Raw genomic sequence first — 17,560 nt, 5'->3', positions numbered from 1 at the left:
ACCAGATATGTCCAGCCATTAACTCCAATGGCAAACTAAAAAGAACAAAAAATGACAGAGATGCTTTAGAAACTTCAAGGAGACCAGAAGGCTCCCTACCCCAACACTACTAAGTCTCCAGATCAAGCAACAGTGAAAACCAGATAGAGAAGACTCTCCTGCCTTCTGCCCCTCAAGGGAGGAAAGCATCACATGCTGTTCACCCATGTCAGGATACAAACTGCACCGTGCTCTCAGAGCAAAGCATCTTCACTTGAAATACTTACCTAGTTTAGGTTGCTAGTGCTGGTCAGGTAATTCAGAAACAGTGATCCCAATCTAGTTCATTTATCCCAATCTAGTTAGTGATCTCAATCAATTAACACACATTTAAGAGGGTTTGGTTTTTTGACAAAGGTGTTGGAGTTTATTGTACCCAGAAGGCAGCTTGAAGTTGTACATCAGTCAGTAGTTGCAACAAGTAGGCATAAGCAGGGAGAGATCACAAATCTCACTCATTCCCTTGCAGTATCATCAGCTGTGCTACAGTGTGATGATCTGGCTTACAAAACCAAAATTAAACATTTTGAGCTTGCTTTCTCTCAGGAGAACAGGATTTTGCAACATCTGCTTCAAGTCAACAAGCTGTAAATAGAGCCAGAGCCTAGGAATAAATACTTGGATTCCCAGGATATTCCCAGGTCTGTGCAGCCATATTGTTCATCTGCCTCTATAGTCATAGAAGTGTCCCTTCCAAGTTGCTTTCCCCTCCCAAGTCATTATTCAATCTTTAGAGACCAAGAGCCAAACTATAGCATGACTATTTATTATTCTTTTTTGGTAGTATGAAGGCAGCTTTACAAAAACGGCCAGTAGTTGTTACCACAGTGAAATTTGTTATACCCTGATTCACTGTAAATTGAAACCTGAAGGCAGGAGGAGACAAACTGCAAGAGACAAAGTGCTCTTCCAAATCACTCAGTTGGCAAAGACAGATGTCTCAACACAGTTTGAACACATTCCAGTTAGCCCCATTATCTGTCACTGACTACTTACTTCCAGGACATACCCAGGAATAAGAACCCTAAATTTGGTTGGCAGTTCTGCAACTGCTGTGGCTGCTTAAACTGTCGAGAACAAACCATTCCTCTTGCTTTACAGGAAAAGTAGATGAATACAGCAAATTGAAGTGATTCAGAGGAGACCCAGATGCAGTTCAGGACTGCTGACCAGATAAGGAATAGTCTTGTAATTTAAAGTAAGCATTTAAAGAAGTATTTTTGGTATACATGTTCTTCATCAAATGGAAATGCACGCTTCCCTCTTGCCCACCAAAGCAGTGGTGGAGGAGTGTTCGTGGAAAATGGGATCCATGTAAGTTTGGTGATTGATGACATTTTGTAAGAAAATCCACCCTTCAGATCCATAAACCAGAAGGTCAGGTGTCTAATTTAGTCCTTCAGTTGGGAAACTTCATAGAGATATGCGCCAAGCATCTTCACCCCCTGGATGTAGTTGTACCTGGAAAGAAGACAGCTTCCATTAGCTTTGTCTTAGTTGAGCTGTATTTCTAGCAGATGTGGTTTTCGCAAAGCCCACACATCAGTCCTATGCACATGACAAACACTACAGGCATTGCTGCTGCAGGCAACAAGCACTACTCCCAAGCTTCCTACATCTGCCTTGGCAAGACAGAAACACCACTCCTGGTAGCCAAGCTTAGAGACCAAAGTACAAAACTTCCTTCTGTTTTCAAGTGTATAAAGCCAGAGGCAGTAAAGAGATCAAGATCCCGCTGCAGACTAATTACCCAATCACTCATTTTCTGCTAGGGAGTAACAGCACTTTGCCTTCCAGAGAATTAAAGAAAAGCAAGAGTTCAATTCTTAGTGTTTTTCATAATACATGCCCACAGTAAACTCACCCCAGCACAGGGATAAATACTCTTACCTATTTAGCTTCTCATTTTGAGAGTGGGCACCATCGTCTGCAGCTCCAACAGGAAGCAGCATGACATTCTTGCCTGTTGCTTCTTGAAAAGTAAGGGTAACAGGAATGCTTCCTCCTTCCCTTGTCAGGTCTGGTTCAACTCCAAAAACTAGAAAAGTGATATTCCAGTCAGTTTGGAGTTATATTTGTTTTTCTAACAAATCCTTACTTAAGCCACCAAGTACCAATCACATCTGCACCAGGTGCTGGCCAGATCAGCCAGACTGCAAAGGTCTCAGAACCATGGAGCTTCCCTCAGCAGATGTAGCACTGGGGTATTGTCACCTTCAGCATTCAGTTCAAACAGTTAAACACCAGCACTTCATCTGAAAGCCTGCCTGTACTTCAGCACAAGTTAGATTTGCTCTAGCTGCCCTATCAAAACCAACTAAGATGGGTGCTAGAATGGCTAAGCTTCAAGGAATTTGGCAAAGTAGGTGATCTGAACTAACAGTCTCATAAGCAAAAGCAACACCACACCAATAGACTTGTTCCAGAACAGTCATGAATGAATTGGATATCCAGTTTCTTTTCTTCCTGTACCTCAAACTTCAGTTTAAGGACTGCATATGACCAGCTTCATTATTTAGTGAGCCAAAGTTATTAGATAAGTGCAGAATAGTAAATATTCAGCAAACATGACCTCTTCAGTGTTTCTTGAGGTGGTGGAACAAGAGCTTTTTAATCTTAACCAGTGCAAAGTGAAAAACCCACTCACCTGTCTTCATGGCCCTCCTACCAGCCATGTAGTGGGGATGGTTGAAGTCTGACACCCAGGGTTTTCCACCATGGCCTAAGTACACTTTGAATTTGTTGGGACTCTGCAGCTCTGCAAACTTTTGGTTCAAGTAGTCTTTAACCTGTAAGAAAGATTGAACAATCTTATCTAATGTTAGCATTTGTAGGAACACTACTATAAAGTCCATATTCTAGAAGCATCTTAGGGACTTGCAGGTCACTACAATAGCCCAGCAATACTTTTCCTATTACTTTTATTTTATTATTCCTATGATTCTCCATTCTGAAGTCAGAATATCTCCTTAGGGCAAATTAACAGTATAGTCTAGAACACTTACCCAATATTTCAAATACTTACACTTTTGAATATGCATTTCTGGCAATCCAAGTGCCCTACAATTACACTAGCATTTACTCCTAAGCCCTTTTTTTGAGTTTAGAGCAATTGGGTAGTCAGACCACAACAGTCCAGTGCAGCACCACATAATGATTCCCTCAATTATCTTGTGTTGAGGTGCAGAACGGGGAAGACAGTAGCAAAGTAAATGAACAGAACTGCTTTAGAAAACAGAAAAATTCTCTCCCCAGGCATGGAGGACAGGAGGAGTTTAGAGACAGTTGTTTTGATACCAGCAATCCACGTCAACGTACATGCTTTGTGACTTCTTCAGGAGTCATGTTTGGCACAAGCCTGATTGAGAACTTGCCAATCACTTTCCGAGGAACCACAGTCTTGGCTCCAGAGGCTGAGAAGGCTCCTTCAATTCCATGGAGAGACAATGAAGGGTATCTCCACCTATGCATAAGGATATCTCTCTGCAGAAGAGAAAGATGCAAGGTTACATGAAGTTTGACAGCATTCCCTGAAGTATTGATTTCTTCAATCTAATAAAGAATTTGCACAAAACAGCGCTTTCTCCCATGGAGAAATGCAGCTCATTGAAGACCACTCAGAAGCTGTTACTCCCAGTAAGCATACATTTTGATACAGCAGCTGGGTTCTCAGCACCTTAGTAGATTCAATAGCTCTAGTTTGCCTTTCTCCTAGTTCTGTGGAACTTACAGGACATGATCAGTCTGCTTCTGACCAAGGACACAAGCATCATTTCATAAGGTGCTCAACCAGTGTGTAGGGAGTGTATAGGAAGGTCTAGTCCCCACTGCCTCTAGACAGGCAGGTGCCTTCAGCACCAAGACACACGTGCTGAAGTTCACATGTTTTCTAAAAGCCTTATCACTGCTCAGACTGAGGCATAAAGTGTGCTTTTCTTTATATCATCAGTTGTATTAAAATGCCTGGTCTCCAGGCTGACTCAACACCATTAATGCCTTCCAGGTACACTTCCTGCATTTCTTCCCTGTTGCCTTGGTGTGATGGTTCGGACTTGGCTCCCTGCCAAATGCCCAACCCCTCAGTAGTAGCCCCTCTCTTCTCCCCTTTCTACTTCCCCCAGGGCAAAGGAAAAAAAACTATGCAAATTGAAGAACCCGAAAACCAAGCTAGTTATATAAAAAATATATTTTATGTATATTACAGTTAAGATGCTATGTACACAGCAAATGGGAATCCAAACACCCCCCGAAGGGATAGGGAAAGGGGTAAAAAGGGACAAAAGGAAACAAAAAGGGACACTGAATAGATATGTGCAATCAAACTCGAGAACTAGTAAAATAACTAGTAAAACAAATCTCACCACGTCCGTTAGAAAGCAGGCTTGGCAGACACTGCCAGCACTCTCCAAGCTTCCACGTGGCAGGTCAGTGGATGTTGCAGGCCTCAGCCTTAGATAAGCGAGACCAACGCAGGGACCCACTGTTCCCGAACTCCGGCGGAAGAGAAGAAGAAGGAAGGCCACTCCTCCCCTCTTATTTATACCACGATTTACGTAAAAATCGTATGGAATACTGGGAACACTGCCCCTTCCTTGGTTACAAACTGGTAACCAGGGAAGGCCTAGATTAAAACCACCACACTTGGACACAGCTGTTGAGTACACTGAACCCTGAATCCAACTGTTGAATTGTCCTGTACAGACACACTACAGTGTCTCAAGATTCAACCTGGCTGCAGAAATTCAGGAGCCTTAGAAATTTGGTGGCCTTTATGTGAACAGTTTGTTCCAGGTACAACCTGCCCCTCTTCTTCTCTCAAGTTCAAATCTCTCAAGCACATTGTTTCTCATCTGGAAGTTTCTCACCTCTCTCCCATACCTCTCCTTTGGCCTTAAAACCCTTCTTGCCCGCAGCTTAGAACTCCCTTAGCTAGGATTTCAGTTTAGCCATGACTGAACAGCCTCAGTTCATTATCACAAAGAGCATCTTGCCAGCTCCTCCCTATATATAAGCTATAATTCATCCACTACTTTATAGGACAAGGTTAAACAAGGAAGTCTGTGTGCCCCCAGCTGATATAAACCCAAGCATGTAAAGACAAGGTTGAGGATATAAATAGTTACTTATACCTATTTCAGTTGAGTTTGAAGCCTCCTCCTGACAGTACTAGGACAGAATACAGACCTGCACATGTAAACTTGCCTTTTACAACATCTGTGTCTGCTTTTTATGATCGGAGATGTATTTACATCTAGGGTTTTAAAATTAGTATGTAATACCTGTACCTTGCAAGATTCAATGCTGTTAAAAGCACTCATTTGGAGAGCTCCCAGGATGAAGATTTAACTTCAGACATGAGTTTATTGAACTTGAGCCTATTCAAAGATTTGGGCAGCTGCCTAGTTCGTGGCTATGAAACAGTCTTTGCTTGCCAGTCTAGAAGGATGTTCAGTATGTCAGCCTTAAATTCATCACAACTAGATTTGAAGTTGTTTTTTTTCATCTAATCAGCAATCATCTGTAAGCAATTACTTTATTTCTGATAACACATTGAACTTCCTACAGATATAGGAAATCAGATGTTTTGTGTACGTGTGCTATCTGACCTCTGAAAAATTGCTAACATTCTTATCCAGCATTAAGAGAACAGCACTAGATAAAGAAAGTTCTGTAAAAGTTTGAAATGCTACTTATAAAAAGACTAAGGAGGAAATTTAAAGTTACCTAGACTGCTTGCCTTGAACACGAGATAACCTAGACTAAATTTTCAAACAACCTAACACTAGCAGTTCCTCAGCAAAGTGTTAAGTATGCAGTCAACCATACAGTAGGCAAAACTATCTTAAAGGCATTCTCACCATTTTAAAGACATCAGATGAACCTCTGCCTACTAAATTACTTGGTAAGTACAAATGTATCCACAGAAGATCAAACTAACATAAACACCTTGACCTAAGCAGGGTAGGGAGGAAGGAGTGCAGCACACCTTTGTATCATGCAGCAGTTTTGTTGCTCCCACATCTTTTGCATATTCTGTCAGGTCAAAATCAATCTTCTCATATAATGCCAGCTCCTCATCAGTAACAGGTGCCACTGCTTCATTAACACCTGGGATGAGGATTTTCCCTTTCTTGTCTACAAGACAACCTGTAAACAAGAAATACCTAGTGTCAGTATTCAAACTAGAATATGCAAGGTGTCATTGCTGGGAACACTTTCCTTGGGAAACAGAGGTCTTGGCTTTCTGAAAACTCCATAAATGTAATGAAATTCAGACCTCTATCTCTCAGAGCATGCACCACTGAGCATGGAAGGCACTTCCAGAATTTGCAGCTATCCAAAATATGCACTTGCATGCTACCATATTTAATTCTATTGCTACATTTGGCAGGCTGAAGACAGGAGTCCAAAAGAGTTCAATATCACATCCATAGCAGAGTTTGAGAAGGCAGTTGATTTAATTAACATGCCAATTTGCAGCAACATTGTAGAGGAAGCTAGAGTTCATAGACAACCTCTTGGCAAAACCTTCCCCATATTTCTGTATCTAAGGCATTAGCCTTGCATACCTGGCAAGCTCCATTTCATTGGCCATTGCTTTGCTAGGGTAAGCAGCCCTTACCAACCTCCCCACTGCAAACTCACTCATGCTTTAATGGTTCTTATCTCCATTTTAAATGCATTCAGTGAAACCTGCTTTTTCTTACCCATTAAAGCAATGAGATCTGTCATGGCCTCATGTACTGAACCACCATAAACACCAGAGTGAAGGTCTTTGTCACAGCATTCCACCTGATTGAAGTGAATTAGGATTCAAGTTAATTTTAGCATGAAGATACTGTCAAATACACCGAAGACATTTACTCTAACTTCTTCCATGTATTTTGAGAATGCATCTAGTTTTGAAACCAGACCACTCAGCTGTAGTACATTAAAACAGATCTGCTTTATATTGCTCTGTGAAGTACATGCCCCTAGCACTGACTGTCCCAACCTTGGGGATTTGAGTGGTGATATCTCTTCCTGCACTCCAGGATCTATCTGGATGAAGATACCTACACTCTGAAAACAATCCCCTAGATAAGGTTGCTGGCTTCTCTTGCTTCATACATCTGAAAGCTATCCCTACCACACAAGGATCATATAGGGTAATAAAATAAAATTATTCAATTAGGAGAAACCATTCTACTTAAGTAGTCAGTCTCACCTTCTCTGAAGAAAAGCTTTTGGCATGAAAAAGTTTGAGCTACCACTCTTCTCCAGTAGAAAATTCAGTTTAATAACACTGGTTTTGTAGTGTATCTCAGTACTTACCTCTATGAAGTAGTAGCAGATGCCCCTCAAGCCATAAGTGATACAAGGCTTCTTCTTGCCTAGCCAGTAGTTGTCAGAAATGCACACATAATCCACATCTTTGAAGAAAGTCTCTCGCTGAGCAAAAATCAGTTCATCAAGGCCTTCAGATCCTGATTCTTCCATACCCTCTAGGCAGAATTTTATATTTACTGGAAAGTCCTTTGAAATGAAAAACAAGAACAGACTAAGTATGAAAATGCTGTACTACTTCAGCAACCAGTAATGTTCACTTGTCATGCTCAAAGCAAAAAAAAAAAAAAATAGACATGGGGAAATTAGTTCCATGACAGTGGAATTTGTTAATTATGCACAAACTGTTATGAAGTTTGGACTGCACTTACACCTTTTACACAATTATACCACCCTTCATTCAATGCAATTCAAACTCTTCAAAAAGTTTTAACTGAGCTCTAGAACAACTTTTCCCAAGTCCCTTAACTGTGGCAACACAGCAGAAATCTATTCCCAAAGATAAGTCACCATGCAAGGAAAACTAATATTAAACCACAGAAATTGCATGCTACTGTAGGAGCATCAGAGTTACCCTGTCTATCCAGACTACCATATTCTACATACATAAACAGGAATTGAGAACTGGTCATTCTTCTCACAAGGAATAGGAACTTGACTGGCAAGATAAAGCAGACACCCTGAGCTATTTCCAACTGCACATTTTCTTGAACAGACACAGCAAAGCTCGCAGGTCAGTGTTACTGAGTTAACATCTTAGAGCTCAGTGGCAGTGATGATAAGTTTTGATAAAGGTCGAACTCATTTGACATCCTTACATGATAGTGATCCCATTTGATTATTCATCATGCTCCACATGGTTGCATAAGTATTTTCCTTCCTACACATTTCATTTAAGGAAAATTGTTTGAAGTGAAAACCAAGCATCTAACAAACCAACTTGTCAGCAAGTCAACTCCACCCTACTAGAACATAAGTGAATTTACAGGACTATTGCATCATTCCTCTGATCAGCTGAATAAGCAGGCTTCCCTCGCGAGGATCTGTGGTTCGGATAACATTTATTGCTAGAATCACTTGTATGTAAAAATGCAGAATATGCTTTGGGCACAGACCTGGTTAGTTTGTTGATAAGCCTCCAAGGCATTCAGCCAGGCAAGCACTGGACCTTTGTCATCTGTTGATCCTCTTCCATACAACTTTCCTGCAGAAACGATACAAATTAACTGGGGTGGAAAAAAAAATTACGATGAATCTTCACCTCTTGCCTACAGGAGGAAATACCTTTTTGGATAATCTTTTTAGCCCTGCTTATATAACCTTTTATTTCTGATTCTTCTGAAGTAGCAATTTTGCATCCTGCTTCATATACTCTTGCAACTGGGATACGTACAGGACTGCAATAGTTCTCCCACTTACAGAGCTATCCTACCTCTTCCTCCCAGCTTTTCCCCGGACAGGAATTGAATATAAGAAAAGATGTAACTGCCTTATCATTCACAATAATGTAATTTTCTACAAACACAGTAGTAAATGTATAGAAACAAGCTCCCTCCTTTTAACAGAAACCTATCCAGTATTAGCTACAATTCAATAAGTCTTTGTTTCAAAAGTAAGAATTCAGTAGCTGGTGACAAACCAGTTCGCTGGATTCTCCAGGTAAGAGTGGATCTCCCTAGAAAGGGCTTTAGTCAAAGACAAGTTTTACAGGCTACAGGGAATTCCCAGAAAACATAGCACATGGGATCACAGAGGCAGATATGACTGCAACTCAGAGCTGTGGCTACAACCCCTAAGCACCAGGTGTAACCACAGTGACAGAACAGGATGGACAGCTTGCAAGGTAAAGAGCCATTGGCGAAAATGCCTCTTGCACTGTCAGACTGCACAGAGACAAGCCACAGCCCAAGGCAAATCTATCTTGCTATCAGATGAGATAATCCAACTCAGTAACTTGGACTCTGCTGCCTATGACCAAGGGCCCAAGTAGAAATACTAGTTACCACAGATAGTCCTTTTTCTGGCAATCATTAACACTTATGCAACACAAGTGGTTAATGTCCTTCCATCCATATGACCTTTGACACTAACATTGAGAAAGTGGAGCAAGGAAGAGGCTGTTGGTAGCAACAGCTTTCAATAGAAGGGTTTTAGTCTTCTTGGCTACTCGCCATGTTGTTTCAACAGGAGTTACTGTACCATTTCTTCATCCCCATTAAGGGGAGAGGGACACTTGTCTGTGCACCAGCTCTGCAAACACAGCTTCTACAGTACTCATGGTAGCACAGTTTGCAAACGCATGGCAACCCAGGGAGACTGCTGTGCCACTCCTGTCTCCAGGCATAAAAAAGCTGTGTTGAGTATTTTTTCCCAGTTAATGGTTCAAAATCCCTGTAGTCTGACACGACCTTACAGGCTGCAAGTTGTGAACAGCACAAGAATATAGTTCTAAAACGCTTTCTGGCAACAAACTGTTACCAAGGAAAGTAGCAGTTAAAACCGTGCTGTAGCTACAAGGAAGATAACATGCAAGTAAATTCTAGACAATCAGAAAAGGAAACAAGTCCTGAGACCAGCTGAGATTTTGCAGTTCTACTTTTTTACCACTTCCCCTCCTGCATAGTTTTATCTCAACAGTGTCAAATAAGCACTCATAGCTGTTCTTACTCTCCTTCCTTTCAATCAGTGGCACAACTTTGGAACAATAGAGGAATACCACAGAAGTATTCACTAAGAAATCCATTGCTCTTACCATCTCTTTCTACCAGTGTGAAGGGCTCACTATCCCAGCCATCCTCTAGTACTGCTGGCTGAACATCCAGGTGACCATATACACACACAGTCTTTTTGCGTGGATCTGTGCCAAGTGTTCCCAGAACAATTGGTGGTAGAGGGATCTCTGATCCATCAGGCAGCTAGAAATAGGAGAGAAGAAGTTTTATTCAAATGTGGAATGTCAGAGGAGCATGTTTTTATCAGATAAATGAATTATTTTAATACTGTGGAGGTTATGACATTAAGGGGACAGACAGCTAAAAAAACCCCTAAGCTACTTAAACTGATTGCCAGAAGCAGGGTGCCAGAGAAGGTATCATGCCAGTTAGCTTTCCAACAAATCCCAGTAACAGTCAGAATGTTCCAAGGTACTCAGAACTGTAAGCTTTAAACTACCAATCCTACATCAGGTTTTAGCAGAGCAAGCTGACTGCACACCAAACTGCCATGCCTAATGCTGACCTCAGCATAAGCGATAAACTCCATTCAACATTGCATTCCGTGTTGCTTATCGCTGCACTTTCATCCTGTCTACAGTATAGCTCCCTAGACAAAAATTTCCTGACAGTGGTATCTCTGAGTGTAACATGTGCCTACACCCAAGTAAGATCAGCAAAACAGCTGCATTTCCCCATACGAGCCTGCACTGTTAAGCTAAGGGCAGAGTAGTGCTGATGAACTCAGTTCAAGAGTTCAAGAGTTGAACTTGGCTTAGTCCTTTGGAATATCCCATAAGCAATTATCACATGCTATTCTCAGTCAGCATGTATTTCCCTTTCCATGAACACATACTCCTACACACTGTTCAGCAGATCAAGATCAGCTTTCGCTTTTTGCTCATAAGGGCTCCAAACTCCATTTTTTTATCAACAGGTTATTACATGGTCCTTGGCCAGCTGCAGCTCTACATGACTGAAGAACAACTGCAAGAATCTACAGTAATCAGTACACAGAACAAACTGCAGTGTAGCAGTAAGTTTGATCAGGTAAGTTCACCAGTTGCTTTATATTGTCCTTCATAGATGTAGCAGGAATGTACCTAATACACTGACTAGCTCTGTCTATACTTAATATAAAACCAGACACTGAAGTTCACTTTTGCAGCTGCATTAAAGTTTTCTAAATAAAAATCTTATGCATAAAACTCTAAAATAAGCTACCAAAAAGCTAGTGATGAAAGGAACAACTTTGCCTCTGAATTAATTGAAACACATTTGATGAAAGGAACAACTTTGTCTCTGAATTAATTGAAACATGTTTGATGGGATTTTAGGCTGTTTGTAGAAGCAGAGCCAGAATTATCCTACAGATTCTCTCCCAAGAGGGCACATGAAGTCAGCTGTTTCCTTCCTGGGACCTGTAGTGCTACAAACAAGCGTGATCCAGTTGGCAAAGGCAAGAACTGCTCAGAAGGTCCCAATATATGCACATTTCACTCAGCATTCTTTGCCACTAATAGTAATGATAACCTTCTAAAACTAGCAAACATTCCAGTACAACAGGATTTTTTATGCCACTATCCAAATGCTCATCTAATAATTTTGGTATGGGTCTTATTCTCTGGCATATAGTGACTAGGCACTTCAAAGGAGCAGTACATCAACTGAATGGTTCCTGAGGACAAGATTATTCTTATAATTCTCATAAACACATACATTTCTAAGGTAGAAAGCAGTCTGGATAACTAAAACCAAGAAGGGAACTCATTCTTTTAATGATACTTTTGTATCTGGTAAGGGAACAATGCAATCCCATGAAAAATGTAACACTTTAAAAGAGTCCAAAGGTCTTCCGGAAGACTTACTGAAACCTCAGTCAGCATCTTTACACTCTATGGGTCTAAGGATCAATACCAGCCTGTTGTTAAAAATGCCTAAAGCTTTTGTTTGCAGGTGTTCTCTTCAGTCAAGAAAGTATTTAATACAGTCCAAAAGTTAATACAAAATGCTTAACTGATCTAGATCCCAAATTCACTATAAAGAAAGGTTTTTAACGGAAAGCTCAGACTGTGTGGTAGGAAAGATGCCACACCCCAGCAGGTTCTGACTTTTTAGGCCACTACCCACAAGACCCTTGTGTGGTGACCAGACATCGAGAAATTAGCAAGCCACATAGTTAGTCTGAGTATACCAAAGCCTGTGCTGGGCTATGCTGTGCACAGTTTTGCCTTCCTGCCTGTATTGCGCTGTGCATATCCCTGGACTGCAGGATAAACTGAGCCACTTGACTGTAACCTGAAGGCCGTTCCCGCTTGGCACTGGTGATTACACCGCCTGCATGTCCTTGACTTTATCTACAAGTGCCTCAAGAAGTTCTCATGTGAATATTCCCTTTTGTCTGGCAGTGGAATCAAACAGCTTGAATAAATGGAATGGTATCACATTCCCCTGAGTGGGATCTAAACAGCATGTTGCATGCCGGTTGGATGCCTGCTAGATGCTGCAGGGACATATGAGTACCTATAGTACCCTCTTTCTTTATAGCAGTAACTCTAATAAACAGGATTTTAAATTATACTTTATGGAGTCTAAGTGCCTTTCTTACTGGGAACATGAGAAACCAGCACCATCTTGTGCAAACATTTTGTCTTCTAAGAAGACTTTTTCCACTAAGCTGACATGGAGATGCTCACATACCTTTTGTTTCCCAATATCCATAAGTTGGGTTGTGCCTCCCAGCCGCTCAATATCCCTCGCAGCGACCTCCATCATGCGCTTGATTTCACCCCTCTTCTCTGGCCATGCTGACACGCTCTGGATGGCCACCCACTCAGCCAGGCGCTACAGAAACATGGAAGAGCTACAGGTTTTACTACACGTAACAGGCACTATACAGATACAACACCTTGTTATTCAACAAACACTCTTTTAAGTCAAGCTTTAATTGAGACAAACCAGCTCTCTCCTCTGCTCAAAGAAGTACTCTAATCACTAATATTGCACTCAAAAGCTCTCTTAAACCTCTCTCTCCTACAGCTGCCCCTGCAGTGCAACAGAAAGTCTACAGATATATAAGGTGAGCTTAAGAGTACAACAGCTTGTGCATACTGCGCTTTTTTTGGTTGCTCTTCTTTAAGTATCCAAAACCAGCCGATGTCTTTCAGGCCTCTCAGAAAGGCCACTTGAGCTTTTTCTCCCCGTGTGAGATCAGCAAGAGCAACTGGCAGAAATCAAGCTGAACACTTGGCACAGTTCTTGCCCGAGTTCACAGTGCTGTACCACTGATTCCTTCACAGGTAAACAGCACTGCAATACAATCTGCAACTAAATAGCAAGTCAAACTTCTTCAGAGAGGGTAACCTCTCCCTCTGTACCCCACATAAATGGTTTCATACAAGAAAGGTTTATTCCAGCCTCATTTAGAACTTTTATCTCACATCTCAAAAGGGAAGAGACTATAAACCTAGCTCTGCATTCAGGAGCCAGTATTAAACTTCTCTTCCCTCTAAGTAAGTCACTGTTTGCAGTACACAGTAATAGATCATTTCTTAATAAATCTAACATGGAGATTTAGAACCTAAACAGAACCTATGCCTAAACTTAAAGAACAGTTTTCTAGTTTGACTCAAATCAGTTACACCTGCTGTTTGCTCTCCCCTCTCTCCAATTATTTGACATTACTCTCTCTTATTGGGTATATTACACAGGTGCAACAACAAGCTTGAAGCTGACCACCTAACTTTTAATATCCCATAGCTGCCCATGCTGCAAGACCAAACTCAAAGAAAACTTACCTGAACATAGAGGTCCTGGTGTTCATCAATGTATTTAAAGAGGGTATCCAGAGTGGACATTTTCTGACTAGAATGGTGTTACTAAAGGTCCTGTGACAGAAAAATAATTCAGCATTCACAGGTTTAAGAAGCAACAGTCAGTAATTATAGCAGCCACACAAGACTTTCACCTTTCAACTGCTAATGCCACACACAAAGCTGTGCTAATACAAAACTTGAGGCTCCTCCCTTTCCTGAAATCACACAGTGACAAAAGCACTTTTAAATTTCAACACCATTTTTTCCTGCCTCTCCTTCAAAATAACTTTCCAAGTTAAACTGAGCAAGCTTATATAGAGACTCTGTATATAGTACAGTATATCCAACATAGTATATCTGTCTGTAGAGATACTTCAATGGAATCATATGTTTCATTTTACTGCAAAATTACAGGCAAAATGTTATTCAAGTGAAGTGCAACTTCAAAGAGAAGATTTCATTATGAGTTCAATTAATAGTGTGCCACAGGCTTGAATGCTAGGAGCTAGGTGCAAGAAAGCACCACACTTAATGCTCTACAAGGGAGGTTAAAAGCAGGCAGCTTAAGAACAGTGCTTTCTTCTGCTTTAAAGTCCCAACCTGCCACTCGGACTTCCCAAGAAATGTCAGAGTGAAGCCATGGGAACAGAAGCCAGCCCCAGAAGGCCATGAGCAAGTGGTCACTGAGTACTTCAGTGCTACCACTTCCTTCTTTTATTTTAGTTTCAGCTGAACTTCACATGAGAAAACCCAAGACCTCTCCCCTTCTCAGTTTTCTATCTTCCTTCCCAGTCTGAAATCAATACTGAAAAGATATACTGTCCACTCAAGCAACAAAACCAACAAGTTTAAACTTAGATTTCGAGTTAGGACTAAAGATACAGCATCTCCCTTAAGACAGGAAAATAATGAGCTTTACAAATCACAGAACGGGTGAGGTTGTAAGGGACCACTGGAGGTCATCTGGTCTAAGCTCCCTGCTCCAGCAGGTTCCCCCATAGCACATTACTCAGGATTGTGTCCAGGAGGCTTTTGAATATCCCCAGAGAAGGAGGTTGCCTGAAATATATCTCTGAAATCCAAGCGCCCGGACTAGGAGAAAAACTCCAGTACCCGTGTAATACACTGAACAAGCGTTTTCAGCAGCACCAGCCACTGTGACTCAGTATGTTGTTGAGTCAGCTTTATGCTAGACCCTTTAAGCCTTCCTTCTACTTCTACACAGTAGTCACAAGACAAGTATGAGAGTTGTTAAAGCATCTGACTGCTTGTCTTAGGATTTCTTGAACAGCTGACTACTCTGCACAGCTGAAACTAATACTTTCAAGCTGCAGGTTTCCTATACACCATACTGCAATACAAGCAACACCTCAAATTTAAGATGCACACATTTTCTTTCAAGGAGGGTTGTACTTACACAAATACTGGTGTTTGACATACAAAAATCCTTTCCCTCATCAGAGAGAGTTTCTATTTAAAAAAAAAAGCATCCATCAAGTTTAAATTTGGATAATGACTTTTAAACACCAATTAGAACAACCCTAAACCACCAGACAAGTCAAGCTTTCTCTTCAGTAGCCAAGAAAGTTAAAAACTAAACACCTTCACGAAGACTATATGGACATAGCCAAGTTAAAGGAATGCTTCTCACAGAGGCTGGGCTTCTCTAATGAAACCACCATCCTCACATGCAGGTAGAGCTCAGGTAGGATTCAACTGGAGCTCTTCAGAGAAACCAGCACACAGGCATCAGTCCAGTGCATCTGACCGTCCCCTTCACTCAACTGGTTCCTATAGCAACATCAGGACTCCCGCTTCACAGCACAGGCACAAAATACAACGTATTACATGGAGGCTGATATCCTGCCCAACACGAACAAGACCTATTTACTAACGCGGGGACTGCTTTAAATATCACCTTAAAAATAGTTAAATAGTCTTAAAAATCAGAGGGGCATTGAATCACTCAAGTCACACTGTAGAGCTGCAAAAAAGCCTGCTCCAGAAAGCTTCGAACTTGGAAAAGCAAATGCTGCTTAGTGCACAGCAAAAGGCTGGATGTCCCCTCCCCTTCCCTCTTCAAAACCAGGGCTAGAACTTCCCGTAAGCCCTTCAGACTGGAGTACTGAACCCTTCCTATCTATGCAGAGGAGACTCCACTGCATACAGTCCTTTTCACAGGACTATAACACAGCGGCACTCTGAAATAAGAGAAACCAAGGAAGAGAAACCCAGTGCAGTGGGACAACCTGGCCCTTCTTATCCACGGGCATCACTAGTGCCCCAGAGAAGAGCAGGGAACCAAGTCAGGAGCGCTCCGTAGCCCCGAAGCCACTGTCAGGAGCGGCACACAGCCCCGTGACCAGGCCGCGGGCTCTGCTCTGTGGGAGGTTTGACTTAAAGGCTAAAATCTGGTATTTTACACGGTTTTGCAGCACAAGGGCTCGGGGTGCGAGGGAGGGGAGCGCGCCGCGGGCTTCCTAAGGACTGCGCGGGAGAGGCTAAGGGGAGGGACAGCGAAAGGGAGGAAGGTGATCGGGGAGCAGCAGCAGTACCGTCCCGGTGACAGCTTCCCTCCCGGGGCAGCCACGGCTACAGCCACAGCGCCGCCGCGCCCGGAGGCCGAGCAGACGCTTCCTACCGCGGGACACAAGGCAAGGGCCGGCCTGCCGGGCTCGCCGCGCACCCGGCACGCCCGTCGCCTCCCCGCCAGGACGGGCCAGCCCCGCCCGCCGGTGCCGCCGCGGCACACGGGGAAAGGACCCGGCCGCTCCCGCACCGACACTCACTCACTGTGACCGCGCCGCCCCGGCCTCCCTCGAGAAGGGATCAGGCCCCCGCCACTGCCATTTAAACACTCCGCACGGCCCCGCCCCGCGCAGAGCGCAGCAGCGGCCAATCCGCGGGCAAGGAGGTCCCCGGGGCGGGGCTTACCGCGAAGCGGGGCGGGGCTTGCCGTGAGGCGGGGCGGGGCCGCCCCTGTGCCTCCCTGTGAGGGGAAGGGGGTCGGGGAGGGCGGCGGTGGGGCGGTGTGTGGGGTCATCGTCAGCGCCCGGGGTGTTAATGAACTTACCACTCTGCAGTGAAACGGGGTGGGCGAGGACGAGGCACAAGACACAAGAAATAATACGGGGGATAATAAGAGGGAATATCATACATAGGCGAATACAGTATGGGAAAAATTTGGAGGGGAATCTTGAGCAGAGCCTGTCTGGACAACTGAATTATCCCAGCTGAGAACGGGAGTATAGTTATGCTCTTCTTACATTTGTTGTTTAGATAGGTTAAATAGATTTAGGTAGATGTGGTTTAGCTAGGCCCATAAAATAGAAATAGTTATAGAATAGAATTCTAACTTTCTATTCTTTTATAGAATTATATTATAGAACTAATTATAGAATATCCTGGGATGAAAGGGACCCGCAAGGATCATTGAGTCCAACTCCTGCATGGGGCCATCCCCAAGAGTCTCACCCGAGTGCACTGTCCAAATGCTTCTTGAACTCTGTCAGGCTTGGTGCTGTGACCACTTCCCTGGAGAGCCTGTTCCTATGACCAATCACCCTCTGGGTGAAGAACCTTTTCCTAATATCCAACCTGAATCTCTGCTGACACAGCTTCGTGCCATCCCCTCAAGTCCTGTCGCTGGTCACTACAGAGAAGAGATCA

General features: G+C 42.9%; 1 protein-coding gene across 2 annotated transcripts; it reads right to left on the bottom strand.

Annotated features, from left to right (window-relative positions):
* Positions 1–789: 789 nt before the first annotated feature.
* Positions 790–14,495, bottom strand: CNDP2 (carnosine dipeptidase 2). 2 transcript variants are annotated; one of them, XM_027883912.1, is made up of 12 exons: positions 14,238–14,495; positions 13,874–13,966; positions 12,777–12,920; positions 10,118–10,280; positions 8,481–8,569; positions 7,354–7,554; positions 6,747–6,831; positions 6,026–6,186; positions 3,358–3,522; positions 2,687–2,828; positions 1,930–2,077; positions 917–1,500 (listed from the first exon to the last, which is right to left on the bottom strand). In XM_027883912.1, exons 2-12 carry the CDS (start codon positions 13,931–13,933, stop codon positions 1,431–1,433), a joined length of 1,428 nt encoding a protein of 475 aa, XP_027739713.1. In that variant the 5' UTR covers positions 13,934–13,966; positions 14,238–14,495; the 3' UTR covers positions 917–1,430. The 2 variants fall into 2 exon arrangements, with proteins under 2 accessions (XP_027739712.1, XP_027739713.1); XM_027883911.1 differs by lacking the exon at positions 14,238–14,495 and having other exon boundaries at positions 790–1,500; positions 13,874–14,068.
* Positions 14,496–17,560: the final 3,065 nt, after the last annotated feature.

Source organism: Empidonax traillii, unplaced genomic scaffold, assembly GCF_003031625.1.
Source record: "Empidonax traillii isolate 1590-97213 ecotype Southwest subspecies unplaced genomic scaffold, ASM303162v1 scaffold136:size1122602, whole genome shotgun sequence".
Taxonomy (NCBI): Eukaryota; Metazoa; Chordata; class Aves; order Passeriformes; family Tyrannidae; genus Empidonax; species Empidonax traillii.
The sequence above is the reverse complement of the archived record's forward strand: the minus strand, read 5'-3'. Positions and strand labels throughout refer to the sequence as shown.

Bases quoted from the DNA above. Each gene is read 5' to 3' on its own strand.
- CNDP2 (XM_027883912.1), bottom strand. From the start codon at position 13,933: ATGTCCACTCTGGATACCCTCTTTAAATACATTGATGAACACCAGGAC. The intron at 12,921-13,873 runs GTAAGTTTTCTT...ATGTTTCTGTAG, and splicing joins ACCAGGACCTCTATGTTCAG to CGCCTGGCTGAGTGGGTGGC. The intron at 8,570-10,117 runs GTAAGAGCAATG...TCGTTTCTGCAG, and splicing joins CACACTGGTAGAAAGAGATG to GAAAGTTGTATGGAAGAGGA.